Genomic DNA, 25,335 nt, shown 5'->3' with positions numbered 1-25,335 from the left:
TTGCTTTGATGTGGCTATTTTGACCACCCTAGTAAACCAATTGTGAGCCTGCATTGAGAACTTTTGTTTGTCTGAACCTGCTTTAGGTTCAAACTACATTTGCAACTCATCGCACTTTCTCGTACTTCTATCCTTTTCTGTTACTCAGAACCATAATTTGCTAGAGCGAGAGAGAGCGACCGCGGCAGTATCCACTAGGCGATAGCGTTATAGCAAATTACGGTTCTGAGTAATATAAAAAGTGCTATGAGGTGCTGTCAGATGTGGTTCAAACCTAATACCCACTAATTTTAATCAGGGCATAAATTAGATTTGAGTCATAATATGTTATGAGACTTCAAGATGCAGCTTTTGAATGTCATTATTTGTAATGGATACTATGGTACTATTTTCGGAGACCCAACCTGTATTGGGCTGGTTTTCCCTTCGCGGCTTCTGTAAAAAACGGGACCTGTCAAATCTTCAGGTTAGGTAAGTGGCCCCGTGGAAAATGGGATAATGCTAGGGAGGTGATGATGTTGACTATGGTACTATAAGTTGGTTTGGTGGTGTGCGCTAGGCCCCGGCCGCAATGTCGCCGGCACATCAGTTCCGCGCGCCGGCCGCGCCCGCCTGCGACTCGCTGCCGTCCAGCCAGGTCGGTGCATGTCTGCTGATGTCTATGCGCCTTTATCTATATAAGCAGCTGTGCACCAACACGCCTGTATTTAACGTACACAGATAGAGAATTAATAGCTAACGCAACGCTACTATGCTGGACTGCTACAGCTGTTTGTCACAGAAACGAATAAAAATAAACGAATTTTATTTATGTACTTTATTGAGCAGTTTATTGGATATTCCGTGCCATAATTCTAGGTCTAAAGGTGTTCCATTCAGTCTTAAAAGTTCGGGAAGCAGCGTTCTTAAATTTTGTTGCTTAACACTTCGGGTAGCTCATAAAATCGTCATCGTGGTGGATTATATATGGACGATTGGGCTGGTGACTATACGATACAACATATGTTGAATCTCAAACATATCTTTAATCATTTGGTAACATAGTTACACTTTGAATCGTCAATTTTTATATATATCATATACTTTTTGGCGAACGTCTCATCCGCCTAAAACTACTGCACAGCTTCTCCCAACCAGTACAAAAACTCGTTGCTAGGCGTAACTGCAAATTGTTTTGTTGCTCTCGGTGTGTTGATGACGATGTTGCGTTATCTAGTATTTCAGTCTATATCTAACTTAGCTATTGAATTATAATGCGTAAATATTACTCACTGTGTATGTATTAGGCATGTACATTAGGTATATATATATATATATATAGTTCGTTTGTTAATAACTTTCTGTTAGGATTAGAAGCACTGTGTTAATACATCTAATATTTACAAGCTATTGTGTGACGTTCGACGCCACTATTTATAAACAACTGTATGTCCTTAAACGCTTAAGCCTCGTATCCACTAGGCAACAAATAACGCGCAACACGTGACGCTCAACATGTACGGCAACGTCGCACAATAGCGCGTGACGTTGCCAGCTGAAGCGCAACATGTCACGCCGCTTGTTGTTTTTTTAGAGGGCATCGTTAGTTGAGCGTCAATTGTTGACGAGTGGACACATGACGCGCAACAACACTAGTTCCCCTGATGACATGTTGTCGACGATGTACGTGTATTAGATGCGTAGAAAGACAACGTTGTTAAACAAAAGTTCCGCTCTAACTTTCAACATGTTGTGCAAAATGTCACGCGCCAATTTGTTGCTAAGTGGAAACGCAGCTTTATATTTTATATAAGCCACTGTTTTTATAAGCATACGTGTTTGCTTACACGCCTCAATTTATATAAGCAACTGTATTTATAAGCATATGTATTTCCTTACCCGCGTCAATTGGATATAATAAGCATCTGTGATTCCCTACACGCCTGTATTTAGATAGAAAGCTATATTTATAAGCATCAGTGTTTCCCTCCACGCTTATATTTCCATAAGCAACTGTATTTCCTTAAACGCCTATATTTATAAGGATTTATATTTATAAGACTATTTATTATGAAGATACTTATTATGTAGTCTATATTGCTACTATTCAATGTATATAGTGGTATAGAACCAATTAACGTTGATATATTTTTATACATATTTAGAATGGTTAATGTATTATACAAATATATTTAAATGTACTTATTTTAACCAAAACCTAGATTTTCTCTGTAGTATAGTTATTAATTACTTGTACTATATAATAGAAGCATTTCGATTAAATACTATTTTGTTTCTGCCTAAAATTGACGTTAGTTATATAAATTGCATGCCTGTCGATTACCCGTCACTTTTTGGCGGATAAGAAAGTGATAGGTATAACTTAAAAGAGATAGATTGTGTGGTGTGTAGTCAGCACCAATAAGACGTTTGCCTACAACATAAGCAGTTATTATTTCTAGCTTACATAATTCCACTGAAAGGCAAAGACCCCTCTCCCTTTCTTCCACTTCTCCCGATCCTTTATGTTTCCAATATGTCAAATATGCATACAATAAGCTAAGTTAAAATAATATGTATGTGAACAGCTGCAGCTGTGCGAGGAGGGCGGCGGCGCGGGCAGCGGGTCGGGCGGCGAGGGCGCGGAGTCCCCGCTCACGGCGCGCTCGCTGCGGCTGGAGCGCGCGGCGCGCGCGCTGCACGCCGAGCGCGACCGCCTGCGCACGCACTACCCCGCGCCCTACGACTCGTATGTATCCCCGCTCGCCCGTATTGTATCCCCGCTGAATAGTTTTAACTCCCGACGCTACGCAAAGAGGGGTGCACCGAAGAGTGGTTGATTCTAAGTTAATATCAAGCGGAATAAATGCAGGTCTCCTGGGTGTTTTACCACCAACGAGCTGTGAAGAGCATGGTGGAGTATGTTCCATAGGTACTCCTCTTGATCATAAACGGAAACTCGTACTTAGCAGTGGGATGTATAATATCATCACTTTAAGGCAAAATTACGTAAGCGCCAAAACATATGTAGATATAGAACATGAAAAAACAATTTACAAAAAACGAAATAAAGGACTTTAAATGGCTTTTTTCGAAATAGCTTTTCGGCGCTACGTGATGTTGCTTTTCCAGGAACGGATTTATATGTATAACTGTTTTATTTTATGGCTCGAGACCGACTCTGAGATAAAAATATTTTACTTCTAAAATACTGAGTTATATTAGTTTGCAGTATCAATTAATTGTATCCCATTATTCCCTTCATGCCGCCAAGGAGTTCCGTCATGTCTGGAAGCCTCGCCCGGATCCCAATACACAGGTGTTCATCTATTTCTGGCCTAAGATCTAAATCTAGACCTATTTCTAGACCAATCTACTCCGAAATGAACCTAGCAAACGTATGGTGCGATTGCCCAGATACACTGTTCAATTATATGCCTCATAGACTTTGCTTAAAGTCCAATTTGTACAAGATTGTGGACAGTTACCTTTTTCATCACCCGAATTTGGTCAAGTCTGCGAGTTATATTTGATGTTTTTATTGTTTGACCGAATATTAGTTTTAAAATATGTAAAAAAGTTTATAGAACAGAATTGGCCAGTCGTAATACAGGCAAAATAGAAAATATATTAAAATAATAAAAAACTGCGATTTCGTTCCGTAAACTTTTTTAAATGTACGTGTATTTAAATTTAATAGATTTTATTATACGACAAAAATAATATTCACAAATATTTTTACTTAGAGCTTTTATAAAATTCTTCACACAAACATGCATTTAATAAAATGGAATTACTAAGGATTTTGGTTTATTTGCGAATACCCTCATTTCGTCATTGATGTTTACATGGTATGTTCTTTTATTTAATATTAATTACGTGTGCCCCTTGTAGACTTCCCTTCAATATAAGCTAAGAATCCTCAGTAATTCCATTATTGCTAAAATACCTTAAAAAAAGTAAAAGCTAGTAAATAAAAGATTGTGTTTACCTGTCAAAAATATTCGTACGTTGTAAAAAAAGATAAAAAAACCTTTTCCCTAAATACACGTCATATTGCGTGAATAAATTGAATTCTAGTAACTACAGTTAGTTACACCAATTGCTAAGTTTAATTGTACATATACGTAATACATAATTTCTATATAATAAGTCCAATCCAAAGTTAGCCCTTGTTGTAGATGCTAAAAACTTTTTTACAATTTCCAGAGGTAACGTTACTCTAAAGTCGCGTTTCCACTTGCCCAACGTGTTGACAGTTAGCGCGGAACTTTTGATTAACGACGTTGTCTGTTGTTAATCATCACCTGTCCACTTCACAACAATTGATGATGCTCTCTAAACAAACAACAAGCCGGGTGACATGTTGCGCTTCAGCTGGCAACGTTGCGCGCTGTTGTGCGACGTTGCCGTACATGTTGAGCGTCACGTGTTGCGCGTTAATTATTGCCATACGAGACTTTTAAGTGGCCAGATATACAGCACCATTATTATGTTTTAATTATGTTAACCGCGTAAACATTAAACGATGTATTGTAGCTCAAGCCAAGAGTCCCTGGGCGGCCTGGCATCAGGATCAACGTGGAGTGGCGGCGCGTCGCCAGGGCTCCCTCGCGGCGTGGCAGCGGCGGCGTCAGCTGTGTCCATAGCTTCCATGCACCAACAGAAGAAACGAGGAATTAAGAGCTCCCTCGGACGCCTGTTTAGCAAGAAGGAGAAGGGTGGGTTACCGGTGAGTATGTGCGGTGTTCAGGGGAGTTAAGCAGGGCAACTTTGAAGCAATTCATCTAAAACACAATATTAGGAGCTGATATTAGGGAGCCTGATTACTGAATTGTGTAAAAAACGAACGTCTAATGGCTTCTGCCGAGGTTTTTCTTGCAGCTTCTTTTCCCCGGCTATACAGATTGTGGGAAGCTGTTGTAGTTTTAGACAGATGAGACGTTCGTTATGTAAACGATGAAGATTCAAAGTGTACCTTTGTTGCCTACGGAATAAAGATATTTGAACTTCCCCCAGCTGCAGCAAGGGCAGGGCCGCTCGGTGTCGTCAGCCTCGTCCCTGGGGCTGTCCTCGCTGGCGGACGACACCACGCCGCCCCACGAGCCCCACCACCCACACCAGGACTACGCCCGCTCCAAGAGCAAGTTAGTATACTGCCATCACGTAAACATACGTATGATCACACTTCTTCTATCGTGTGGGTTGTGAGGTGGATTACCAACCCCATCAACCCTGGTGTCAGGGTTACTTTCTTTGCTTTCGGACATCAGGTGATCAACCTGTAATGTCCTAACCAAACTAGGGATCACAAAGTGATTTTTTGTGATAAGTCCCCACCGAGGTTCGAACCCGGGGCCTCCGGATCGTAAGCCCAACGCTCAACCACTGGACCACGGAGGCCGTATCACGCTTATTTCTCGTTGGGGTAGGCAGGGACCACGGAATTCCATTTACTACCATCCTCAGGACACACCACCTTCGCGTCCTACACTCTCACCAAAGACTTCATCCTGGGTTCGATTCCCGTTGGGGACACGTGTAACATGTCCCTTGTCCATGTTACTCTGTGGGACTGTCCTTTGAGGCCAGGACATTGCAGGTTGGATTTCGGAGCCCAACGCTTCACTGCTGGACCAAGGAGGTCGTCACGCATTTGGACTAGCGAGACCAACGGGTTAACGTACCTTTCGAAACACTAATTTTTCTTTATCGGATAACCAGGTGTTTCAGCCTACAACAAGATACGTATCCACGTTAAGTTGTTACATTGAAGATTCAATTTATTATATATTCAATTAAACGGCATTTGTATATCTATCAGGCCTCTGGTATATCTATGTTGTTTGCTTTAGGTCATGTCGGATATGATTGGTAAAATTGCAAATGCCGTTTTATTGAATATATAATTACAAATTGGGTACTAAGTACGTGGAACATTCACGCAGCCTAAAAGTAGGTCATGGGTGACGTAGGTAAACACTGTGTGGGTCGAAACCATACAATCTCGATGTATTGTTTTGAGTCCTAAGAGACAGGTCTGCCAACCATTGCCCAATGGCTCAAATCATTGAGCCATTAGGCAAAAGCTAATGCTTCAAAACTTTTTTTGATTTTGCTCCGCACTACCCAAATCCCCTGGTAGTTGCGGCTTCCGAATACATTCCGCTTAGGGACAGTGCTGAAAAGTATCGGCGTCCGAAGGACGTAATATACGATCCCGACGACCCGATTACTCTAGCCATAGAGGCAACCAATCAGCTCGCGACACCAAACACTTCAGGGTGAGAGCCTTCAGCGCTCCCCATTTGTCCGGCCAAGTAGTTAATGCGATCTGCGGCAAATCGACAATAAGTAAAAAAAAAAGTCCTAAGAGTAGAAGGTGACAAGTTTCCCTCGTCCGACAGAGACCGCGACTACAGGCACGAGCTGCTGGGCGAGGCGATGCGCGCAGGCACGCCGTTCGCGCTGTGGAACGGGCCCACCGTGGTGGCGTGGCTGGAGCTGTGGGTGGGCATGCCGGCCTGGTACGTGGCCGCCTGCCGCGCCAACGTCAAGTCCGGCGCCATCATGTCCGCGCTCTCCGACCAGGAGATCCAGCGGGAGATCGGTGCGTACCAGTGGCCGACAAACGTCACATATCCTATGTTAGGTTATGATATATATTTGTAAGTATGTTATATATTTATTTCCATGTATTTATTGGTAAGTTGGTCTTATAGTCTGTACCCGCAATCTTTCAATTTTTTTTACATTTTTCCTCACCTTATGGTTGTGTACGGTCTAATCATCATCATCAGCCCATTAACGTCCCCACTGCTGGGGCACGGGCCTTCCCTATGGATGGATAGGGAGATCGGGCCTTAAACCACCACGCGGGCCCAGTGCGGATTGGTAGTTATTAACGACTGCTAATGCAGCCGGGACCAACGGCTTAACGTGCCTTCCGAAGCACGGAGGAGCTCGAGAGGTTTTTTTTTTTTTTTTTTGTGGTCACCCATCCTATGACCGGCCTCTGCGAAAGTTGCTTAACTTCAACAATCGCAGACCGAGCGCGTTTACCGCTGCGCCACCGACCTCCTCAGTACGGTCTAATACCGAACATACTTTATGCGGACGCCGCAACCTACTTTCGACCGCTCCATGCGGTTCATAATGTAATATAATTAGTGTGCAATAAACCTTTAAGGTGACAATTCGTGTGTTTCCTTTAAACTTAACTTTCGTGCATTCGACTTTAACTACTTACAACTTCAACTAACTTTAAGGTGTACGAGCTGTAAACTGCGGCCCGTACAGGTTGTCTGGAAGAAATCGCTTTAAGCACCTTATTCCTTAAAGCGATCGCCATTTGCTTTCTTTTTGTAATTATGTCTTTTTATTTTGGTGCAACAAAGTGTATTTGTATTGTATTGTGTTGTATCCTCGTAAGACCGAGACTTCCGGTGGTTTGGATTTCAAAAGAACATTCTTCTTCTTGTCGTGCCTCTCCATAACTCGAGTTAAAAGAACCTTCGGGCTTACGACTTTAAAGTCATAGTGAGGGAACCACCAGAAAATTGATCTCCACGAGGGACTTTCCAGGCTACTTTCCTCAAAAAGAATATAGATGGCGGTGTACAGATTTTCGGTTAACCTTCTAATTTCATATGCATCTTTTATCTTTGTTTTTGGGTATAAATGATGACCCTTTTAGGTCCCCTATACCGACCCCGCCGGCGTGGTCGACGATTTCCCTTATTCAGCGCTTATCGCTATTGACCCACTAGGGTCGATTAATTCTTTCAAATATTTTTCCTCTCAGACGACGCCCTGAGCCGAGGTTCGCGCCCAACTGGGCACCCTCAGGCCTGTTGTCTTAAACGTTGTACCGGGTGAGAGCCTTCAGCGCTCCCCATTTGTCCGGCCAAGTAGTTAATGCCATCTGCGGCAAATCTACAATAAGTCACGTCAAAAAAAAAAAAAAGATGACCCTTTTTATTATACCGAGACGTAATTACATCATCCACCCATTATTATTCTGATCTAAATAAAGAGAAGCAATATTGATACCAACATCATTTTCGGAGGTGTGTGACCCCTAACCTGTATTGGGCTGGTTTTCCCTTCACGTTTTGTAAAGTCAGACTTCTGTACTGAATCTGTCAAATCCTCAGGTTAGGTAAGCGGACCCTGTGAACACGAGATGATGATGAGTACTAAGGGGTTAAAATGGCCACATCGAAGCAATTCATTTAAGAATGCAATATTGCTATTTGACATTTGATTGCATTGCGCACTTACTTTTAAATGCGCAAATGTCAAAATGCAATGTTGCTTTTTTGGCTGCATTACTTCGATGTGGTCTTTTGACCCCCCCCCCCACAGTCAATCGTTTAAACTTGTAAATGTAACGTTTTCAGGTATAAGCAACCCGCTGCATCGGCTCAAGCTGCGGTTGGCGATACAGGAGATGGTGTCGCTGACGTCACCATCGGCGCCGCGCGGCACCGCCTGCGCCGCGCTCGCCTTCGGGGACATGAACCACGAGTGGATCGGGAATGTGTGGCTGCCCTCACTAGGTAACTAACTATATATACACGGTCACATCCCGGACATTTCATACAAACAACCACTTTTTCATTCAATTCAAATTATTTATGTTATGGGCGATAGGCTGATCCCTTATCACCATAAGGTTCATCATATCCATCTTAGGACTTCGTATCAACAGTGGCTGCAAGTTGTTTTTGATTACTTGTGGCTCTGGCCACCCCATTTGGGATTACGGGCGTGAGTTTATGTATGTATGTCAAATTATTTATTTCAGATTAATATCCATAATTATAAGTATAAGTACATCAGATTAGATTAGATAAATTAAAATTAAATTACGTATATATAAAATCAATTAAAATTAATATTATTAATAAAAATGAAATTACACGAAATAAAATAAAATACATTGGTGCCCATTCGGGTGCACACAAACCCAACCCAAATTCAGTTCGACAGCTCCCAAATGAGTGCCGTCCTGCACTTACAATAAGTGCAAGAAAGGGATAGAGCTAATTTTAGTCCTGTCAAACCAAATCAAAATTAGTTCGGTGGTTGCTCGAACTGTCACCAATGATAACATTTTCATTGCAAGAAAGGTGATGAGCTGCTCTTTTTACACATGGTATAAGAAAACCAGCGCATATAAAAGTAAGTGCGCAATGCAAACAAATGTCAAATCGCAATATTGCTTTCTTAGATGAATTGCTTCGATGTGGCCATTTTAACCCCCCAGGTATGCTCAAAAGTGACATCTAACACTTCAAGGTTAGCCCAGGTGATGTCATCCCGCCCTGGGTTGCCATTTCGTAAAAAATAAATTACCCACGACCAATGTTTATATATACATTGCAAATAAATTTTGAACTTTTAGTAAAAGAGTTACAGTTTTAATATTTTTTATACTTATATGTGACAAGTAATAGTAATTAAATACATCATCATCATCGTCAACCCATTAACGTCCCCACTGCTGGGGCACGGGTCTTCCCTATGGATGGATAGGGAGATCGGGCCTTAAACCATCACGCGGGCACAGTGCGGATTGGTGGTTATTAACGACTGCTAATGCAGCCGGGACCAACGGCTTAACGTGCCTTCCGAAGCACGGAGGAGTTCGAGATGAAAACTTTTTTTTTTTTTGTGGTCACCCATCCTATGACCGGCCGAGCGCGTTGACCGTTGCGCCACCGAGCTCCTCTATTAAATGCATTAGTCAATAATTCAATTAATTTTCAATAATAAAATTCACGTCCTTGAAATATTGGAGATACCAATATAATAAAGAGATAGCAATGGCGGCTTGTAATAGGATTGAGCATACTTGGTTTTCTTATACCCTGGTTTTAAACAGACACCGTATTGACGTTACCGTACACGTGCATCTGTGTGTGTGACGTCTGACGCCCGTACCATTGAAAACTAAACTATGTTCGACGGGGGTGAGGTAAACCTAGCTCAGCCACAGGTGGAGAGTGGAAAGATTTTCTGTACCATATTGTGCTTTTAACTGCATAGAACCCAGATTTAAAATAAAAATGACAAACTATTAAAAATTCATCAATGTACAACAACATTGCACGTAAGTTTACATTGCGGCGCAGTAAATACTCAAAATCTTAATTAAACATTTCCGACAACCAACTTTTTTTTCTATACAACACCAACCATCGTTTTTATTTCAATAAAGTACAGATAAATAACATCATACGTATGTACAAAGAAGAAAAACACTTTTTTTATTTATCACAGGCCTGCCACAGTATCGCACGACGTTCATGGAGTGCCTGGTAGACGCGCGCATGCTCGAGCATCTCACCAAGCGGGACCTGCGCACGCAGCTCAAAATGGTCGACAGCTTCCACAGGTATAACAAATTAACAACATTTTTTCTTCTAGATCCTTTTTTTTTTAAATAGCATTAACTACTTGGCCAGAAGTAGTCTAGTTTCCGCATACTAAGAGAAATTCTAATTACTAAATAAAGACAGATCTAAAAGTAACGAAAAACATTTTCTTTTTTATATTTGACTTATTTATGAATTGTAATCAAAAAAAAAATTAATAATAAGTCTGTCATTTTATCACGTTTGTCTGTGACGTCATAGTGTGCTTTTTCATACAAATTCTATAGGAATTTCGTGCTTTGGCTTTCACGTTTAGTAAAAAGTAACTGATTTGACTTGTTGGATACTAGCCTATTATAGGTTCCGGCAAACTTCTTGAGCATCGCCCTTGACTGCGCACAACCGAATTTTAGATCTCTTTGGTAGTGCGGTACGGGGCGCGGGGGCGGGTGAGTCCCGCATCGACCGGCTATTGGTAGATCAGTCGATACTTCCCCCGCGCACTCTGTCTTCGTCCCTTTGACTCCCGAATACACTTGCGTGCAGTGAAACTGTCACGTTTTTGTTATTGCTCTTTTGTTAGTTTTTTTTGTTATTGCTCATTTGTTTAAGTTTAAGAATTAGTTACTAGCACGAGGTCTATGTCTACAGATCCAAAATCTAGCACTATCTCTGGTATTGCTGATTTCAACCTCATGGAAGGAATATCATACTTACCTGACGATTAGTTTTTTTATTAAATATAATAATATAATATAAGTTTTAATAAACTATAATAATATAAGTTTAATTTATTTATTTAATTTATTTAATAAACCGTTGCACGGTCAATTTTATAAATCAGTATTAGACAAAGAACATATAGATAGTGAGCTCTCATTCCGCTGGCTCAAGAAACAGTCAGTATCTCCCGCATTAGAAGCTTCTGTGTTTGCACTACAAGATCAAGCAATTATCACTAGGCAACATGAAAGAGATGTGCTGAAAAGGTCCGTGGATGGTAAGTGCCGGCTTTGCCTGACAAAGGACGAGACCGCACAGCATATTGTCTCAGGATGTGAGAAGCTTGCCGGTACTTACTATACCAAAAGACACAACAATATAGTGCAATATGTTTACTGGACACTATTAAAAAAGCACAACTTTGAAGCATCTAACATGTGGTGGAAGGAGTACCTTACTCAACCACATGTGAAAGAAAATGATACTGCCAAGATAATGTGGGAGATGCCAGTGCAAACAGATGTTTCAGTACCGCACAATAGACCTGACATAATATACATAAATAAAATAGAGAATAAAACATATTTGATAGACATAACCATACCATCAGACTATAATATAGGAGCAAAAGAAATAGAGAAACTGAGCAAATATCATCTACTGCAAAAAGAAATAACCCGACTCTGGAAAACACCTACCCAATAATACCGATAGTTATAGGAGCGACTGGAGTAGTAGCCAAAAGTTTACATAGATATTACCGCCAACTAGATGCAGATATAAACGTACACGTAATGCAGAAACAGGCCGCCATTCACACAACAATCATACTTACAAAAGTTTTAGGAAACACCATGTTTATAGAGAGGGACTCCGATCTACCTTTTCCCTGAGGGTCTCGGGGCGGGAGAAAGGAGAAAATGCCGACCCAGGTCGAGTAAAAAAAAATGATTCATAATATAAGTTTAATTTTATTTACATATTTAAATAATATAATAATTGTTTTTTTAATGAAATTAAGAAAATAATCAAAAGTTCATTTTATTTGCACGGAAGTGTACGTGCGCGAACTTTCCCCCACTACGACACTCGATGCTCAAGAAGTTTGCCGGGAGTTATAACACCATATCGGTGTCGATTCGGATAGCCATCAATTTAAATTCAATTTCATCATCCTCATCAATTTAAGAGCCACGCTCTTGTCGGTGCAGCATTTTCCATGCTACTTTAATTTGAATTTAATTAAAATAAATAAAATAAAATAAATAGAGGAGCTCGGTGGCGCAGCGGTAAACGCGCTCGGTCTGCGATTGTTGAAGTTAAGCAACTTTCGCAAAGGCCGGTCATAGGATGGGTGACCACAAAAAAAAAGTTTTCATCCCGAGCTCCTCCGTGCTTCGGAAGGCACGTTAAGCCGTTGGTCCCGGCTGCATTAGCAGTCGTTAATAACCATCAATCCGCATTGGGCCCGCGTGATGGTTTAAGGCCCGATCTCCCTATCCATCCATAGGAAAGGCCCGTGCCCCAGCAGTGGGGACGTAATGGGCTAATGATGAAATAAAATAAAATTAAAAATAAATAAAAAGTAAAAAGAAGATTGAATTTAATTTAATTTAAATTTAATTTGATAGGAATAAAACTAGCTCCATCTCTTTTATGCACATATTATTAGTGAAGGACGACACTAATTTTAGAGCTAGTATAATAATACTATAAGGCACTAATGCGTTTATATTTTTTTCAATAATGCTTTATTACTCTGATGTCAACAGAACATCATTACACTTCGGCGTGGCGTGCCTGAAGCGCGTGGGGTACTCGGTGCGGGCGCTGGAGGAGCGGCGCCGCGCCGCCGACCACGCCAACCGGGACGTGCTGGTGTGGACCAACGAGCGGCTGCAGCGCTGGCTCGTCTCCATCAACCTCAAGGTGACCAAATCACTTTGTGGTCCCTAGTTTGGTTAGGACATTACAGGCTGATCACCTGATTGTCTAAAAAGTAAAAAGCCTAAGGAAGGCAGGCACGTTAAGCCGTTGGTCCCGGTTATTACTTACTGATGTTAGTACGTAGTCGTTACATGAGTCATGTCAGGGGCCTATGGCGGCTCAGTAATAACCCTGACACCAGGGTTGATGAGGTTGGTAATTCACCTCACAATCCACACGATAGAAGAAGATAGAAGAGACCAAATATCCCACCAGCTCGTACGACACATTATACGTCTTTTTAGGTAGGCCTTAGGCCTCGACAATATCGTCACTTAGGTACTCTCAGATGAAATGTGTTCAAATGCTTGCCTATCATGCATAAAATAAAAAAAAATAAGAAAAAAGGTAAGCTCACAAAAAGATGAGTTTATTACTTCGCGTTATCCCGTTTTTCACAGGTCCGATTTTTTCCTCCCTCCAACTCGAAGAATCACGTACCACAGAAAACATAATTCTTTTTTACAACCCAATTGCAGGTTAAATCGAAAACATAAATCTCGGGTATGTGGGTTTTCTAACGACGTTTTCCTTCACCGTTAAGTATGTGATATTTTTTTATGATTCAAATATGAATTAGAAAATAAATTCGACTTTAGAGGCTTAAAGCCCGACCCCAGATTTACAACCGTGACTTTGCGGTTGTAAGCCATGCATTCTCAAGTGGGCTATGACTCCCCACCAGCCGCTGAGCTAGGTTTTCCTCACCCCCCTCGGTCTTACTTTAGTCTTCAATCATATAGGCGTCAGACCTCACACACACAGATGCGCGTGTACGATAACGAGGTGTTTTGTATGAAGTGTGCGGGGTGTGCTTCTACCTTTCTTATGTAGAAGACTAACAATACCATGTGCAGGAGTACGCCAACAACCTGGTGGAGAGCGGCGTGCACGGCGCGCTCATCGCGCTGGACGACAACTTCGACGCCAACAGCATGGCGCTCGCGCTGCAGATACCCACGCAGAACACGCAGGTAGGTAGCTAACGTCTTTCTTTTTAGGGCTCCGTACCCACAGGATAAAAATGGGACCTTAAAAAAACTTCGCTGTCTATCTGCCCCCAGACTATATCTCAAGAACCACGATAGCTAGACAGCGGAAATTTTCTATTTTTAAACTTAAAATATTTAAAAACTATTTTAAAATTATGTGTTTCTGTTGTCGCTGTAACAACAAAACCCATACAACAAACCCGATTTTTGTTGACAGAAAGTTCGGTGAATCGCGGCTACTTAATGTATCATGCGATGAATGTACCTCTGACTAACCCAATGGGAAATATAGTCGGTAGCCTGTCATGGCTATTTTTAAAATTAATCTTTTTATTATGTGATACTTACACGTATTTTTTCACAGGCACGACAAATCCTAGAAATGGAGTATGCAAACCTCCTGGCTTCAGGCACGGAGCGCGCGGCTCGCATGCAACACGAACACGCGTCCTCCTGACACCAGACCCTCAACTAGGCCTCCGCCCCGGAGCCCCCGGGCCCGGTGGAACCCAATACGTGAACTTTCATAACCCAGACTGGATTAGAACGTAAGGCCCGTGAAAAACTACCAATTATTAATTTTATACCTAAACTCGCAACACTGGTGGCCTGTGATTGGACGATCGTGATCAGTGTTGCCATTTTAGTCTTGTAAAGTTGTAACTTGTAGCTCGATTTGGGTGCCAGATGGTATGCATGTTGGAATTAAAATGAGATGAGGGATCTTTGCTAATTTGGTTAAAGAGAAAATGTCTTCGTTTTACAGATTCTTCAAAGGTATTTATTAATCTAAAAAATCTGTATACTTTGTATACTGAATTCCGAATGTAGTATGTTCTATTACTTAAAAAAATGAAATAAAATTCCAGTATCTACTAATTCTATGTATTCCTATTTACGTTTTCAATCTTGAATTCGGATAAAATGTTTTCTCATTAAATAGATTTAGCAAAGAGTGACAGCGTATGTTTTTTCCAAAATATTATTTTTAATTTCTTAAAAATATGAAGTACTTCTTACTAAATTATGAGTAACAGTCAGTTGATCTTTATCTTGAATATGGATCGGTAATTTTATGAAATGACATACGCCATTGACAATGAGGGTATTGCCAGAGACAAAAAAATATATTTTTATTTTAGTATTTTTTTCGTCTCTGGCAATGGATTAGTCTGTAAGAAAGGTAGATAGAATTTGGATGTGATTTGAACAAGTTCAAACGTGTCTGTATGTTGTTCCAGCGAGATTGTAATCGGTTAGTGACAGTCATTTTTATTAAGTTTTATTTATTTTATAAATAGTTTTTATTTGGTACAAAACCTGTATTTCCGACGTCCATAGCAGTTAGATTTATGGAATCTCTAGTTTAAAAGGGTACGCTGGATTCAGAAAAGTAAAAAAGCACGGCGTGGGATGAAATAATTCTTAGTCTTCTTAAAGTGAAATATGGCACACTGTTTTGTACTTTTTCTTAATTTCCCCCCCCTTTATTTTGCTTATTTATTGACTCCAGTTACTTACGATCCCTATTGACGACCTAGAAGTACAAAATAAAATATGGAATCGTATGTTTAATAAACACTTCTATTTAAAATGTGCCTCGCAGTTAGTGTATTAAAATTCCTGGTAAAAAAAATGTTGTACTTTAGAAGAGGTTTCTGCATCGCTTAAATATCTGATACATATTTGTTTTTTTTATTGGTGTTGTAGGGCAATAGTTCTATATCTTTTAATTCCGTTGTAAAGATACAAAAAAGTGTAGCCATGTTAATAAATTTAAAAGTTGTTGATACAATAAGTTTTCATTAACTTTGTATGATAAATAACTATTAAATAATACAGATGTAGTGACATGATGCTTGGATAACGATATAACAATACAAAGTGCTCTGATTCCTTAGATTTACTATGTACTTAACTTGTATTCCGATAAATAATTAAATAAATTAATAGGTATTATCTCTTACGTGGTGTTCTATAATTTTTATACCAAATAGGTGCCTTTTCGCAATCCATTAAACTAGAATAATTAATACATTTCAATATAACGTTAATACATACATTTTCAGGATTTTGGTTGTTTTTGATCTTTGTTGATACTTCTTTTTGAAGCTGCATCGTCCGCGAGAATATAATTGTAATATTTTATCGCAGTAAGGACAATAAATAGATAGTGTGTGGAAATTATAGAACATCACAGCTGTCATACTCTGATGCCAAATATTAGTTACATTTAACTAATATATTTAGAGCTAATTTCACAGATTATGCGTTCTATATGTAACTAGTTACGAAAGAGACTCTGGTTCAGCGAGAAAAATTGTTTCTTTTTTTGTTTCTAGTAACATTATAAAAAAGCTATTTGCTTATTTTTCTTAAATACTGTATTCATACAAATAAATGGTTACTTTACTAAATCATCTTCATCTAAATTAGAATGCGTAATCTGTGAAATGGTTGTTAGAGTTTTGATGTTAATAAAAATCATTCGAAAATTGTTTTCCATTAGTTTCGCCGCAAGTGTACCTACATAATATAGGTGATTCAACTGTTTATGTGATTTTATAAATTGTCGTAAATAGTTGAACCATATACATGGCAGAATGCGTTTTGCTCCGTGCGTTTTTGGAGGTCGTTAAAAAATAAAAATTCAAACAGAACGTGCTCAAACAACATTTTAGATGAGTGTTTTAGGAGCCTTTTTTGGTGTCACTATCAGTAAATTGTAAAAAAAGGAACATGCTTCTCTCGTATGGGTTGTGAGATTAGTGTCCTGTCTTTTACTGACCATATGGTTTTTCCTGACCATAGACTAATGTCTTTAAATCACTTTCTATGTTCTGAAATAATGTATATTTGCAAAATGCACGGAGCTTGTGCGTATTCTGTTGCTCTAGATACCTGTCTACAAGTGCCTCGCTGAGGTGTGTATATATAGCTTTATGTAGATGATGTGTGCCTCTCCGTTGGTCTGTTCGTTTAGCTATATTATACTATAATTCCGATAGTTAAAACTACATAAAATAAAATGTATTTATCATAAAATACAAACTATGAAATAGGCTATAAAAACTTTTAAGTTCTTTTTTATGGAGTAGAGACGGATGCACACAATAACTAGTCTTATGTACAGTGTTAACGACGTTGATTTGTAATCTTCTATTTTATTGACCACATTATTATCATAATCAGTTCGGCAATGAGAATAGCTAGTATATTTTTGTTAAGCCTTTACAGAAATATTAAAGCGCGTGTAGATTGTTTTACAACGAGTGGTATAAGAGGTTATCGTATTAAAATGACTTGTATTAAAGTAAATATATTGTTGATTTGTTGAATAGTTCATAAAATTATGATGACTACAATTTAGAAAAGCGGAATTCGAGTCGTGTCTCGATAGAAGATAAATCTGTAATGAATGGAAGCTCTGAATGTTAATCTGAAATTAACTTATGCCACTCGGTTGTACCCCCAATAGGTAACTAAACAAAGTCTATAATTGTATAGCTAACGTATTTTATTTTGATTGAATCTTTATGAGTAGCGAATATATTGTAAATATGGTTTCCCTAGCGTTTCTATCGAGGTAGGCAAAGTAGCAATACTTAGGTAGGATGTGTTCATACAAGTATATTTTTATCATTTTTAATGCTTTATTTATTAACTAGGAATTATTATTTATAAAGTTATAACTAGTGTCACTTATCGAAGCTATATTGTTTTTGATTATGAAGAATAATTACCTCATAATCGAAGGAGCGGTTGTCTATGAAATCACAATGTTTAATTTAGACGTGGAGGCCTGCTGTTTGATTAGGATTCGTAACAATGTGTATAGTATATCGCATAACAGTATTAATAATGATTAGGGTGCGGCACGAGTGTCGTTAGTAGCTAGTTCAGTGGGCGTACAGACCGTATGACCGTGTATATGTATAATTCCTAAATTTCATATTCGTCGAGGAAATGATCAAGACACTGTTTGGCTATGTGTATAGGTATCTGGTGCAGCCCAGTGCTGCATAGATGTATAATGCTGGCCGGCCACTAGGCCGCCGGCTTGTGAGCAGGAGCGCGTCTCAATATCATTCATACACATCAAGTTGTTTCATTATCAACTAAATATTATATATAAACTACATAAAGTTTTATAAATGCAAGTATAATATGTTTACGAGATGGTTATTTAGTTATTTGTTAGTGTATAGCTTTTTGATGTAGCTACGTTTTGTAAAAGTGTATGGGATTAGTGCGGGGCCGCCGTGCGGCCGGCGCGTGACTACCTCGTGGCGCCTTCCCGTCGTGAACCAGTTCCAAATAAACGTTACGAATAATAATAAAGTCAGTTGTTTCAATGTCCTCGGTGTAAATCTGTTCCATAACCTCCACAAGTGCCAACGTAGCGACGATAACCAACGGACGCGGCCTCAACAATAACTAGAATAATTTTGTATCTGACATTCCACGCACGCGATTATATAGAGCGCTCGCGAGCCATCCGCCATTGTTGAAATTATTTAAAAATAAAATCTGCGAGCGCATGCTAGAATAAAAAAAAACCGGTGTCGAACAAAGTATTTTTCCACATAGGTCCCAGTGGTTCGGGCTACCAAAGAGTAAAGTTACCTTCACGTTAAGGAATTAATGTAAACTAGGACGTTAGTGAAATTCGATTGTATATAATTTTGCATATGTGTTGCATAGCTTGGTATAGTGAGGAATATATAACGAGATTTGTACTGCTAGTTCCATTCAGATTACTGGCCCGTCTTATGTTGACATTCCAGGCTTTGTGTCAAGATGCTTATCAGCTAACAATGTAGCCGGTCGTGGATATGTTAAACAGGAGACATTATAAACGTCTGAACGAAATTGTTAACTTAGACAACTATTATTTTGACCAATGTAATCTGAACTGTGTATCCTTTGTATAATATTTATCAAATGTGCGAACGACATACGTTATGCATAATGATAAGAGGTAAATACAATTTACACGATATAATTATTTGTTTTATTTGTTTATCTTCATGTTTATGGCAATTGCCTTTTGGAATTCATCGTTACTTGCTACCGAAGAGAAAGGGATACGCCGGGCCAATCTGTGTAAATTGATTTCACAGATTTATATACAGATGCACAATACACTGGTATGCGTCTCACTCAATAAAGAAAATACTAAAGAAGACAATATTCTAGTACACAGACGCAACAAAGAACCTCTTTAGAAGATCGAGTCGTCAATCGATCATAGGGCGTTACAACAGCATATCTTATACAACTACGAACGTAAATCGTGTTTGGTAGGGATAAATGTAACCCAACAATAAAAACCAAATTGTATCATTTAAAACATTTAATTACAAATAATTAAAATTGAATCCTAATACCTATCACATCTGAGGTTTTTTCTTGTTGCCCATCTTACTCAAATGCCTACAAATCTTCTTTTTCAATTCTTTCTGCCTCTTTATTTTCCTCCATTCTTCTTCATCTTGCTGCTTCTTATGTGCCTTCAACCTCTCTGCTGTAGCTTCCTTCTGTACTTCTTTTTTCTTTTCGTAGTTGGTCTTCAGCATCTTCATTACACTAGACACCTTTTGTTCATGTGGACTCTTTACCACAGCTACCCTGTTCTTAAACACATCCTGAGGTTTCTTCCCTGATAAGGTTGTACTCTTCTCCTTTGGTTTAAACCTGTATGGTAGACCCTTCTGTAATGTCTTAGGTATCACCAATGGCTTAAACACTTTCTGTTGTCTCTCAATTTGAGTGTACATTGAATCTGTGTTAGCATCATTTTTGATGTTGCGCTCTCTCTTCAATTGGCCTTTAGTCTTCATGCCTTGCCACGCGTTTTTGGCGTCAACTGGTAGCAGTAAGTTTACAACAGGCGCGTAGTATTTCGTCACATCGACCTTGAACCAAGTTCGGCAGAAAATTATGTCACTCATCAAAATTTTATCTTCGAAAGTGGCTCGGAAAGCGCCTTCAGGTTTGTTCAGTGCCTTTTTAATCTGACCCCTAATTCCTGACACTGTTTTCACCCTGGCGCCTTCAAACTTCGCAACTTCGAGAGTACTGGTGAACATATCTTTAATAAATGCAGTCTTCTTATAAATTTTTAAAGGTGTGCCAACTAATTTGAGTTTCTTGACGATCTGAGTAGATTTGTTGATTTCATTGACACTGCCTGTTGCTGCTATTCTGAAGCCCAATTGTTTGATCTCATTACTATTGTTATTAACTGTTTGTAAGGCTAAGAAACCTGTGTTCTGTGGCGTAATTGGACCGTAGAAGTGCATGTTGCAAGTAACATGTTCAGGAGTATATTTCAAATATCTACACTTCAAGTCGTCTTCGATCTTTGAATAAATAGGCAAGGTTTGGAAACGACGCCAGCCAAGCGAGATTATCAAAGGATCGTTGGTTTTTAGAATCTTCTTATACCATCTGTGTTTCTTCACTTTACATGAAACAAAACCAATGTTTTGTTCTGCCATGTTGAGAGCTCCTATCAGAATAGGGTAGCTCGGATCGAAGTTCGTTACGAACTCTGACGGCATGTTTTTGAATAGCATTCTTACATAAAGACCTGGCCTGAAACCTTCCACTTCGATCCTCAAGCCTTGATCTAAATTTTCAAAGACTGATTTGTTCAATTCAGACTGTTTCAAAGCTTCGGCTTTTAAGGCTTCGTAATAAGAATGGTCGCCCTTGATTCTGTGATCGTCAGGATTGTCATACTCTGAATCGAACTTAGCTTTCAACTTCATTTTCTTCGCGATAATTTCAGCTTTGGTTGGTTCAGCTTTACGTTTAACACCTTCCTCTTTATTGGCCGCATCTTCTTCAGGTTTATTTTCAGCAACATGCTTCTCACCTGTCTCAAGATCTTCGAAGTCTCCATATACCTCATCATCATCTCCATCACTGGCGTCATCCAGTTTCAAGAGTTCTGATGCATCCTCATCTGCTGATCTTTTACCAGTCACAAAGTTATTGATTATATATTGTTTATTAATATCAGTTGTCCAATCCCGCAAATTTGGCTTATCCAATGCATAGAAGAAAGAACATTCGTCCATATCCTGCCGCTCTTTTTCTTTATGCTTTTTCTTCTGTGTATCAGTTACTTTCTTGAAAAGTCCACCAATTTCATCATCTTCACTGTCTTCTTCAGATTCCTCCTTGTTTCCTTTAGTCTTGTTTCCAATCTCAAATTCTCCATAGACAAGTTTCATTATATTCTTTGAAGTTTTCTGTCTTTCGAAATATGCTTCTGTTGCTTTTTCACCTAATTTTTCCTTCCACTTAGTATCAAAATCTTCCTCTTCTGAGTCTTCCGAATCTTTTTCTTCTTCATCATTGCTGTTTTCATTTTCACTTTTTTCAATATCACCCTGATCTTCGTCTTCTGCTTCTGAACCCGAATTATTATCCCAGGGTAACTTAGCAGCTTTCCCACTGACATCTTTCTCACTCTGGTCTATACCACTATCATTATCAGAGTCACTATCATCATCAGACTCGTCAGAACTCTCGCCTTTCTTTCCTTGTTGGAGATACTCATCATCTTTGACCATGTCAGGGTAAATAACAGCTCCACCACTAAAGAGTTTGAAACCAGATTCTTGCATTTGTTCATCAACAGTTTCTCTGGTTTCAACAACATTTTTGAGTAAGGTTTTCTTCTCATTTGTTTCTTCGTCTTCTTGCTTGTGGGAGTGGGATCCTTTCAGTTCAATGTATACTGCATCTTTGTCATACACAATACCTCCAACACCTGAGAAAGGAGCGTAGATTTGTCTCTCTCTTTCCATCAAGTGTCTCTTCTTCTCACTGCTTGGTAGCGGGCAGGGGTCAGGTAAGTAAGAGAGCTCATTTACCTTCATATCTCCAACACCTGAAATCGTTAAAAAATACCCATGAATATAAGCATTATTTGACTGTCAATCACTTTGGTTTTCAATAAGTATGAATTATTCACATTTGGGTAGTAATAAAGAAATGAACTTTTCTTTGTTCTATCTATTGGAATATAATAAGTTTGACACTCCATGCAACCTAAAGTAAATATAATTTATTTTTCTTACCTGCAATGTGAACCATGGATTCTTTCATCAATGGCACTCCTCGGACATAGCCATACAAGACCACTTCTCTGTTGACCTTAGGGTCTTTTCTTATTGCCTCTTGACTGGTGATGTCCTCCAATCTGTCTGCCAGTATGTATGCATGAGTGCTTCTCCAACTTAACGGTCTGAACTTCATCACAGATATGAAACGAGAAAGATTTTTAATTTCATTCCTCAAATACTCTCCATGGACAATACCAGAAAGGTAGAATAGCTTCGCGCCAGGATAAACTTCGGTCCAGAATCTATGTTTCAAAGTTTTCTTAGTCATTTTCAATGTTTTAGCATTCTTTATCATATCAAGATGTGTCAATACACCCATGATCTTAGGCATGCCATGTACTTGACAAATGTTTAGGAACTCAAAGATCTCCATTTCAAAGCCGAAACTTGCGTCACAGAGCAGGAGCACGAGATCGGCGCATTTGGCGATGTCTATCATAGAATTAACATCATTGTTGCATTCTATCAAAGTGAGCCGCCTTTTCTTCGATGTTACTATTGTTATTGGGCCGTTTGTACTTGTCACATTCGTTTTTATGAAACTTTTTATCAAGTTGTTGATGAGAGTAGTCTTACCGACCCGCGGAGGGCCCACCACTGCTACGACAATAGGAGGAGGGTCTACGGGTGTTTTATCGACCTTGGGAATATGCTGCTTCTTTGCGATGACGTCCTCTCGTCGCCGAAACTGTCTCTCAGCCCTCACAGCAGACTGGATAGCAAAAGCTTTCGGGTTTCTCTGGCGAGCACTTAGGTTAGATTGGTCCAGTTGGTTTTTCTTTTTCTTCTTTTCTGCCTTACGCCCAGCATGTTTGGCACGATGCGCCTTCTTTTTATCGAAGGCACTTTCGTCCGCCATCGTGACGGATGTGTTTTATTTAATAAAAACGGAAATATCACATGAATAGCGAATCAAAATAAAATCCTCACGTGTTGACCATGTTTTTGACAGTGACATTTGTCGAACGAACGAATGATTTGTTGACCGGTGCATTTGAATGAATGGCTTTCAATTGATCTACTTGTCTATTACCGGCGTTTTTATAAACGCTCGTCTATTTCTCCTCGTTGTTTATAGATAGAACGAAATATAATATTTTTCTGGCAGCAACACTGGAAACAGCTGTCATTGAAGTCTACACAAATCAATCTAGTTTCTTGTATTTTTGTGCAAAAAATCCTTTATTTGGACGATGATAGCAAAAAACACGGCTTCTAATGATAGCTCGCGAGTGGACGAGTCTGCTGTGAATTAAGTGCTGGCGCCGTTACTATGAGTACCTCCGAATTGGACAGCCGAAACATTGCGATTTCCATGTTAGTGTGACATTATTCTGCATAATTACTAATTATAGAGAACACATTTCGTTTAGCCGATGTGTAGTGATGTAGTTACGTTGTTTACTTTGTTAGTTACGGCTTTCCGCCTTCCGTTCGTGGTGGTCGTGTGATGGTGCATGTTGTGCTATAGTTATTGATCTTGGGGTCATTGATCTATAGATCACTGGACTCTTCATCCGGCGCCACTGATCATGATAGATGGACTGTCTCATTATTCTTCTCATCACCGTGACTGCGCGTTGTAATGATCATTTTACCACAGTCCCATACAGTCATTTAAAATGTGACAGTAGTGTTTGTACAATAATTGTTTTGATATGCTAATAAGAAATGCTAAATTTATTTAGCCTTGAAAGTAGAAATGCGTGTCAGTTTGCCTGTGACATGAACCGTGACATTCTGATCATTTTAAAGCGGAAACAATAGTTACCTTTTTGTTTTGTGTTCAAAATGTTACAATTTTTTGAAAATAAGTTAAAATTATTGTAGTTTAAAAGTTTTTACTGACTTTTTCCATATTAATATTTCAGAACCATATAAGAGAACAATGTCTTTTCTTTCTATAATCATATTAAAATGTAAATTGGGTATGATGATAAAGTTTCCCATATAAACAAGCATTTTCCAAACAATTCAATTATTTCTAATACCAGCTAACATAAATAGCCTATATATTTCCCACTGTTGTGCACAGGCCTTTATAAATTAAAACTTAACTGGTCTTAGAACAGTTAATAAATAGAAATATTTTCATACTTGTTATTTTTTAATTCTAAATGTCTAATTTAGTTACATTTCTATATTAATATGGACACACCATAAACAAGAGTAGTTGATAAAGATCAACCAATTTTAAGCGTACATTACATACTATGAAATAAATAGACTTTTGTAATGCATTTTCAAACGTGTTCCCTCAGGAGAAAGTCGGTGGAGAACTTGGTAATCTCATCGCAGGATGCCATAGGGCAGAGCATCAGCCAGGCCCTCACTTTCTCTGGAGTCATCTCGCAGCACACCAATCAGATCTTACAGGAAAATAGGTAAGTAATAACATAACAAATACTTTTTGTGTGTGCACACACAGGAAATACAAAGCTACAAACAAAAGAGCATAATAGGCAAGTTTATACTTTTTGGTCACTACAAAATAGTGTTTAAAATAGTATAAATTAAAAAGTGCCCAAACTCTGTCTTAATCAAAAAAGTGTTGCAACTATGTCTTAATAAAAAACTGTCAAAATAGTGTCTAGCTCAAAAAAGTGGTGAAACTGTCTAAATTGAGGTGACTTGAAACTCTAAATCTTGTTTTTTTTTTAGATGCTACACTGACAAAACAAAGACTAATAAGCCATGTAGAACAATGAATCACAATAGTTTGATTGCTTTAGCAATCTTTTGAGATAGAAAGTGTTATCTTTTCTGTTCTTTTATGTTTATTTAAGCTATAGTTCACATGATTACATTCATATTAGAACTTCAATACCAAATGTGGCTGTTAGATGTTTTCAGCTCAGGCAGTATGTGTCCCATGGCACGAGCCGTGTGAATTATATCGAGGGCTTAGACCAATCATCATAAACAGCCTATTATACATCCCACTGCTGGCCTCAAGCCTCCCCTCAACTGGAGGGGATATGGTGCATACTCCACCACGCTGCTCCACTGCGGGTTGGTGGAGGTGTTTTATGGCTAATAGCCGAGGCTAACGCTTTATCGTGCTCTCCGAAGCACAAAATCATCTAATTTTTTCGGACAATCAGGTGATTCAAGCGTTAGAAGTAACTTTTA

At 39.1% G+C, this 25,335-nt stretch overlaps 3 protein-coding genes across 7 annotated transcripts in view; 2 read left to right on the top strand and 1 right to left on the bottom strand.

Annotated features, from left to right (window-relative positions):
• LOC126371446 (liprin-alpha-1) overlaps nucleotides 1-19,067 on the top strand; it is a 237,211-nt gene extending 218,144 nt beyond the window's left edge. For 4 of the 5 annotated variants that reach the window (XM_050016742.1, XM_050016740.1, XM_050016744.1 and 1 more), the window contains 10 exons: nucleotides 2,568-2,728; nucleotides 3,254-3,298; nucleotides 4,519-4,711; nucleotides 4,999-5,126; nucleotides 6,387-6,589; nucleotides 8,382-8,540; nucleotides 10,267-10,381; nucleotides 12,857-13,013; nucleotides 13,928-14,044; nucleotides 14,427-19,067. In XM_050016742.1, coding sequence (XP_049872699.1) covers nucleotides 2,568-2,728; nucleotides 3,254-3,298; nucleotides 4,519-4,711; nucleotides 4,999-5,126; nucleotides 6,387-6,589; nucleotides 8,382-8,540; nucleotides 10,267-10,381; nucleotides 12,857-13,013; nucleotides 13,928-14,044; nucleotides 14,427-14,519 — 1,371 coding nt within the window. In that variant the 3' untranslated portion in view covers nucleotides 14,520-19,067. The remainder of the gene's footprint in view (nucleotides 1-2,567; nucleotides 2,729-3,253; nucleotides 3,299-4,518; nucleotides 4,712-4,998; nucleotides 5,127-6,386; nucleotides 6,590-8,381; nucleotides 8,541-10,266; nucleotides 10,382-12,856; nucleotides 13,014-13,927; nucleotides 14,045-14,426) is intronic. The other variant, XM_050016741.1, reaches the window with a different exon arrangement.
• Nucleotides 19,068-19,400: 333 nt separating this feature from the next.
• On the bottom strand, nucleotides 19,401-23,147 carry LOC126371445 (ribosome biogenesis protein BMS1 homolog). Its single transcript, XM_050016739.1, has 2 exons — nucleotides 22,159-23,147; nucleotides 19,401-21,968 (listed from the first exon to the last, which is right to left on the bottom strand). The coding sequence occupies exons 1-2, from the start codon at nucleotides 23,060-23,062 to the stop codon at nucleotides 19,456-19,458; spliced, it is 3,417 nt and encodes a 1,138-aa protein (XP_049872696.1). The 5' UTR covers nucleotides 23,063-23,147; the 3' UTR covers nucleotides 19,401-19,455.
• Nucleotides 23,148-23,329: 182 nt separating this feature from the next.
• The window catches only part of LOC126371582 (protein Aster-B-like), a 56,748-nt gene continuing 54,742 nt past the window's right edge, over nucleotides 23,330-25,335 (top strand). The window contains exons 1-2 of the mRNA XM_050016904.1: nucleotides 23,330-23,520; nucleotides 24,465-24,587. Coding sequence (XP_049872861.1) covers nucleotides 23,477-23,520; nucleotides 24,465-24,587 — 167 coding nt within the window. The 5' untranslated portion in view covers nucleotides 23,330-23,476. The remainder of the gene's footprint in view (nucleotides 23,521-24,464; nucleotides 24,588-25,335) is intronic.

Source organism: Pectinophora gossypiella, chromosome 12 (genome assembly GCF_024362695.1).
Source record: "Pectinophora gossypiella chromosome 12, ilPecGoss1.1, whole genome shotgun sequence".
Taxonomy (NCBI): domain Eukaryota; kingdom Metazoa; phylum Arthropoda; class Insecta; order Lepidoptera; family Gelechiidae; genus Pectinophora; species Pectinophora gossypiella.
The sequence above is the reverse complement of the archived record's forward strand: the minus strand, read 5'-3'. Positions and strand labels throughout refer to the sequence as shown.

Bases quoted from the DNA above. Each gene is read 5' to 3' on its own strand.
- LOC126371445 (XM_050016739.1), bottom strand. From the start codon at position 23,062: ATGGCGGACGAAAGTGCCTTCGATAAAAAGAAGGCGCATCGTGCCAAA. The intron at 21,969-22,158 runs GTAAGAAAAATA...TAACGATTTCAG, and splicing joins ATCCATGGTTCACATTGCAG to GTGTTGGAGATATGAAGGTA.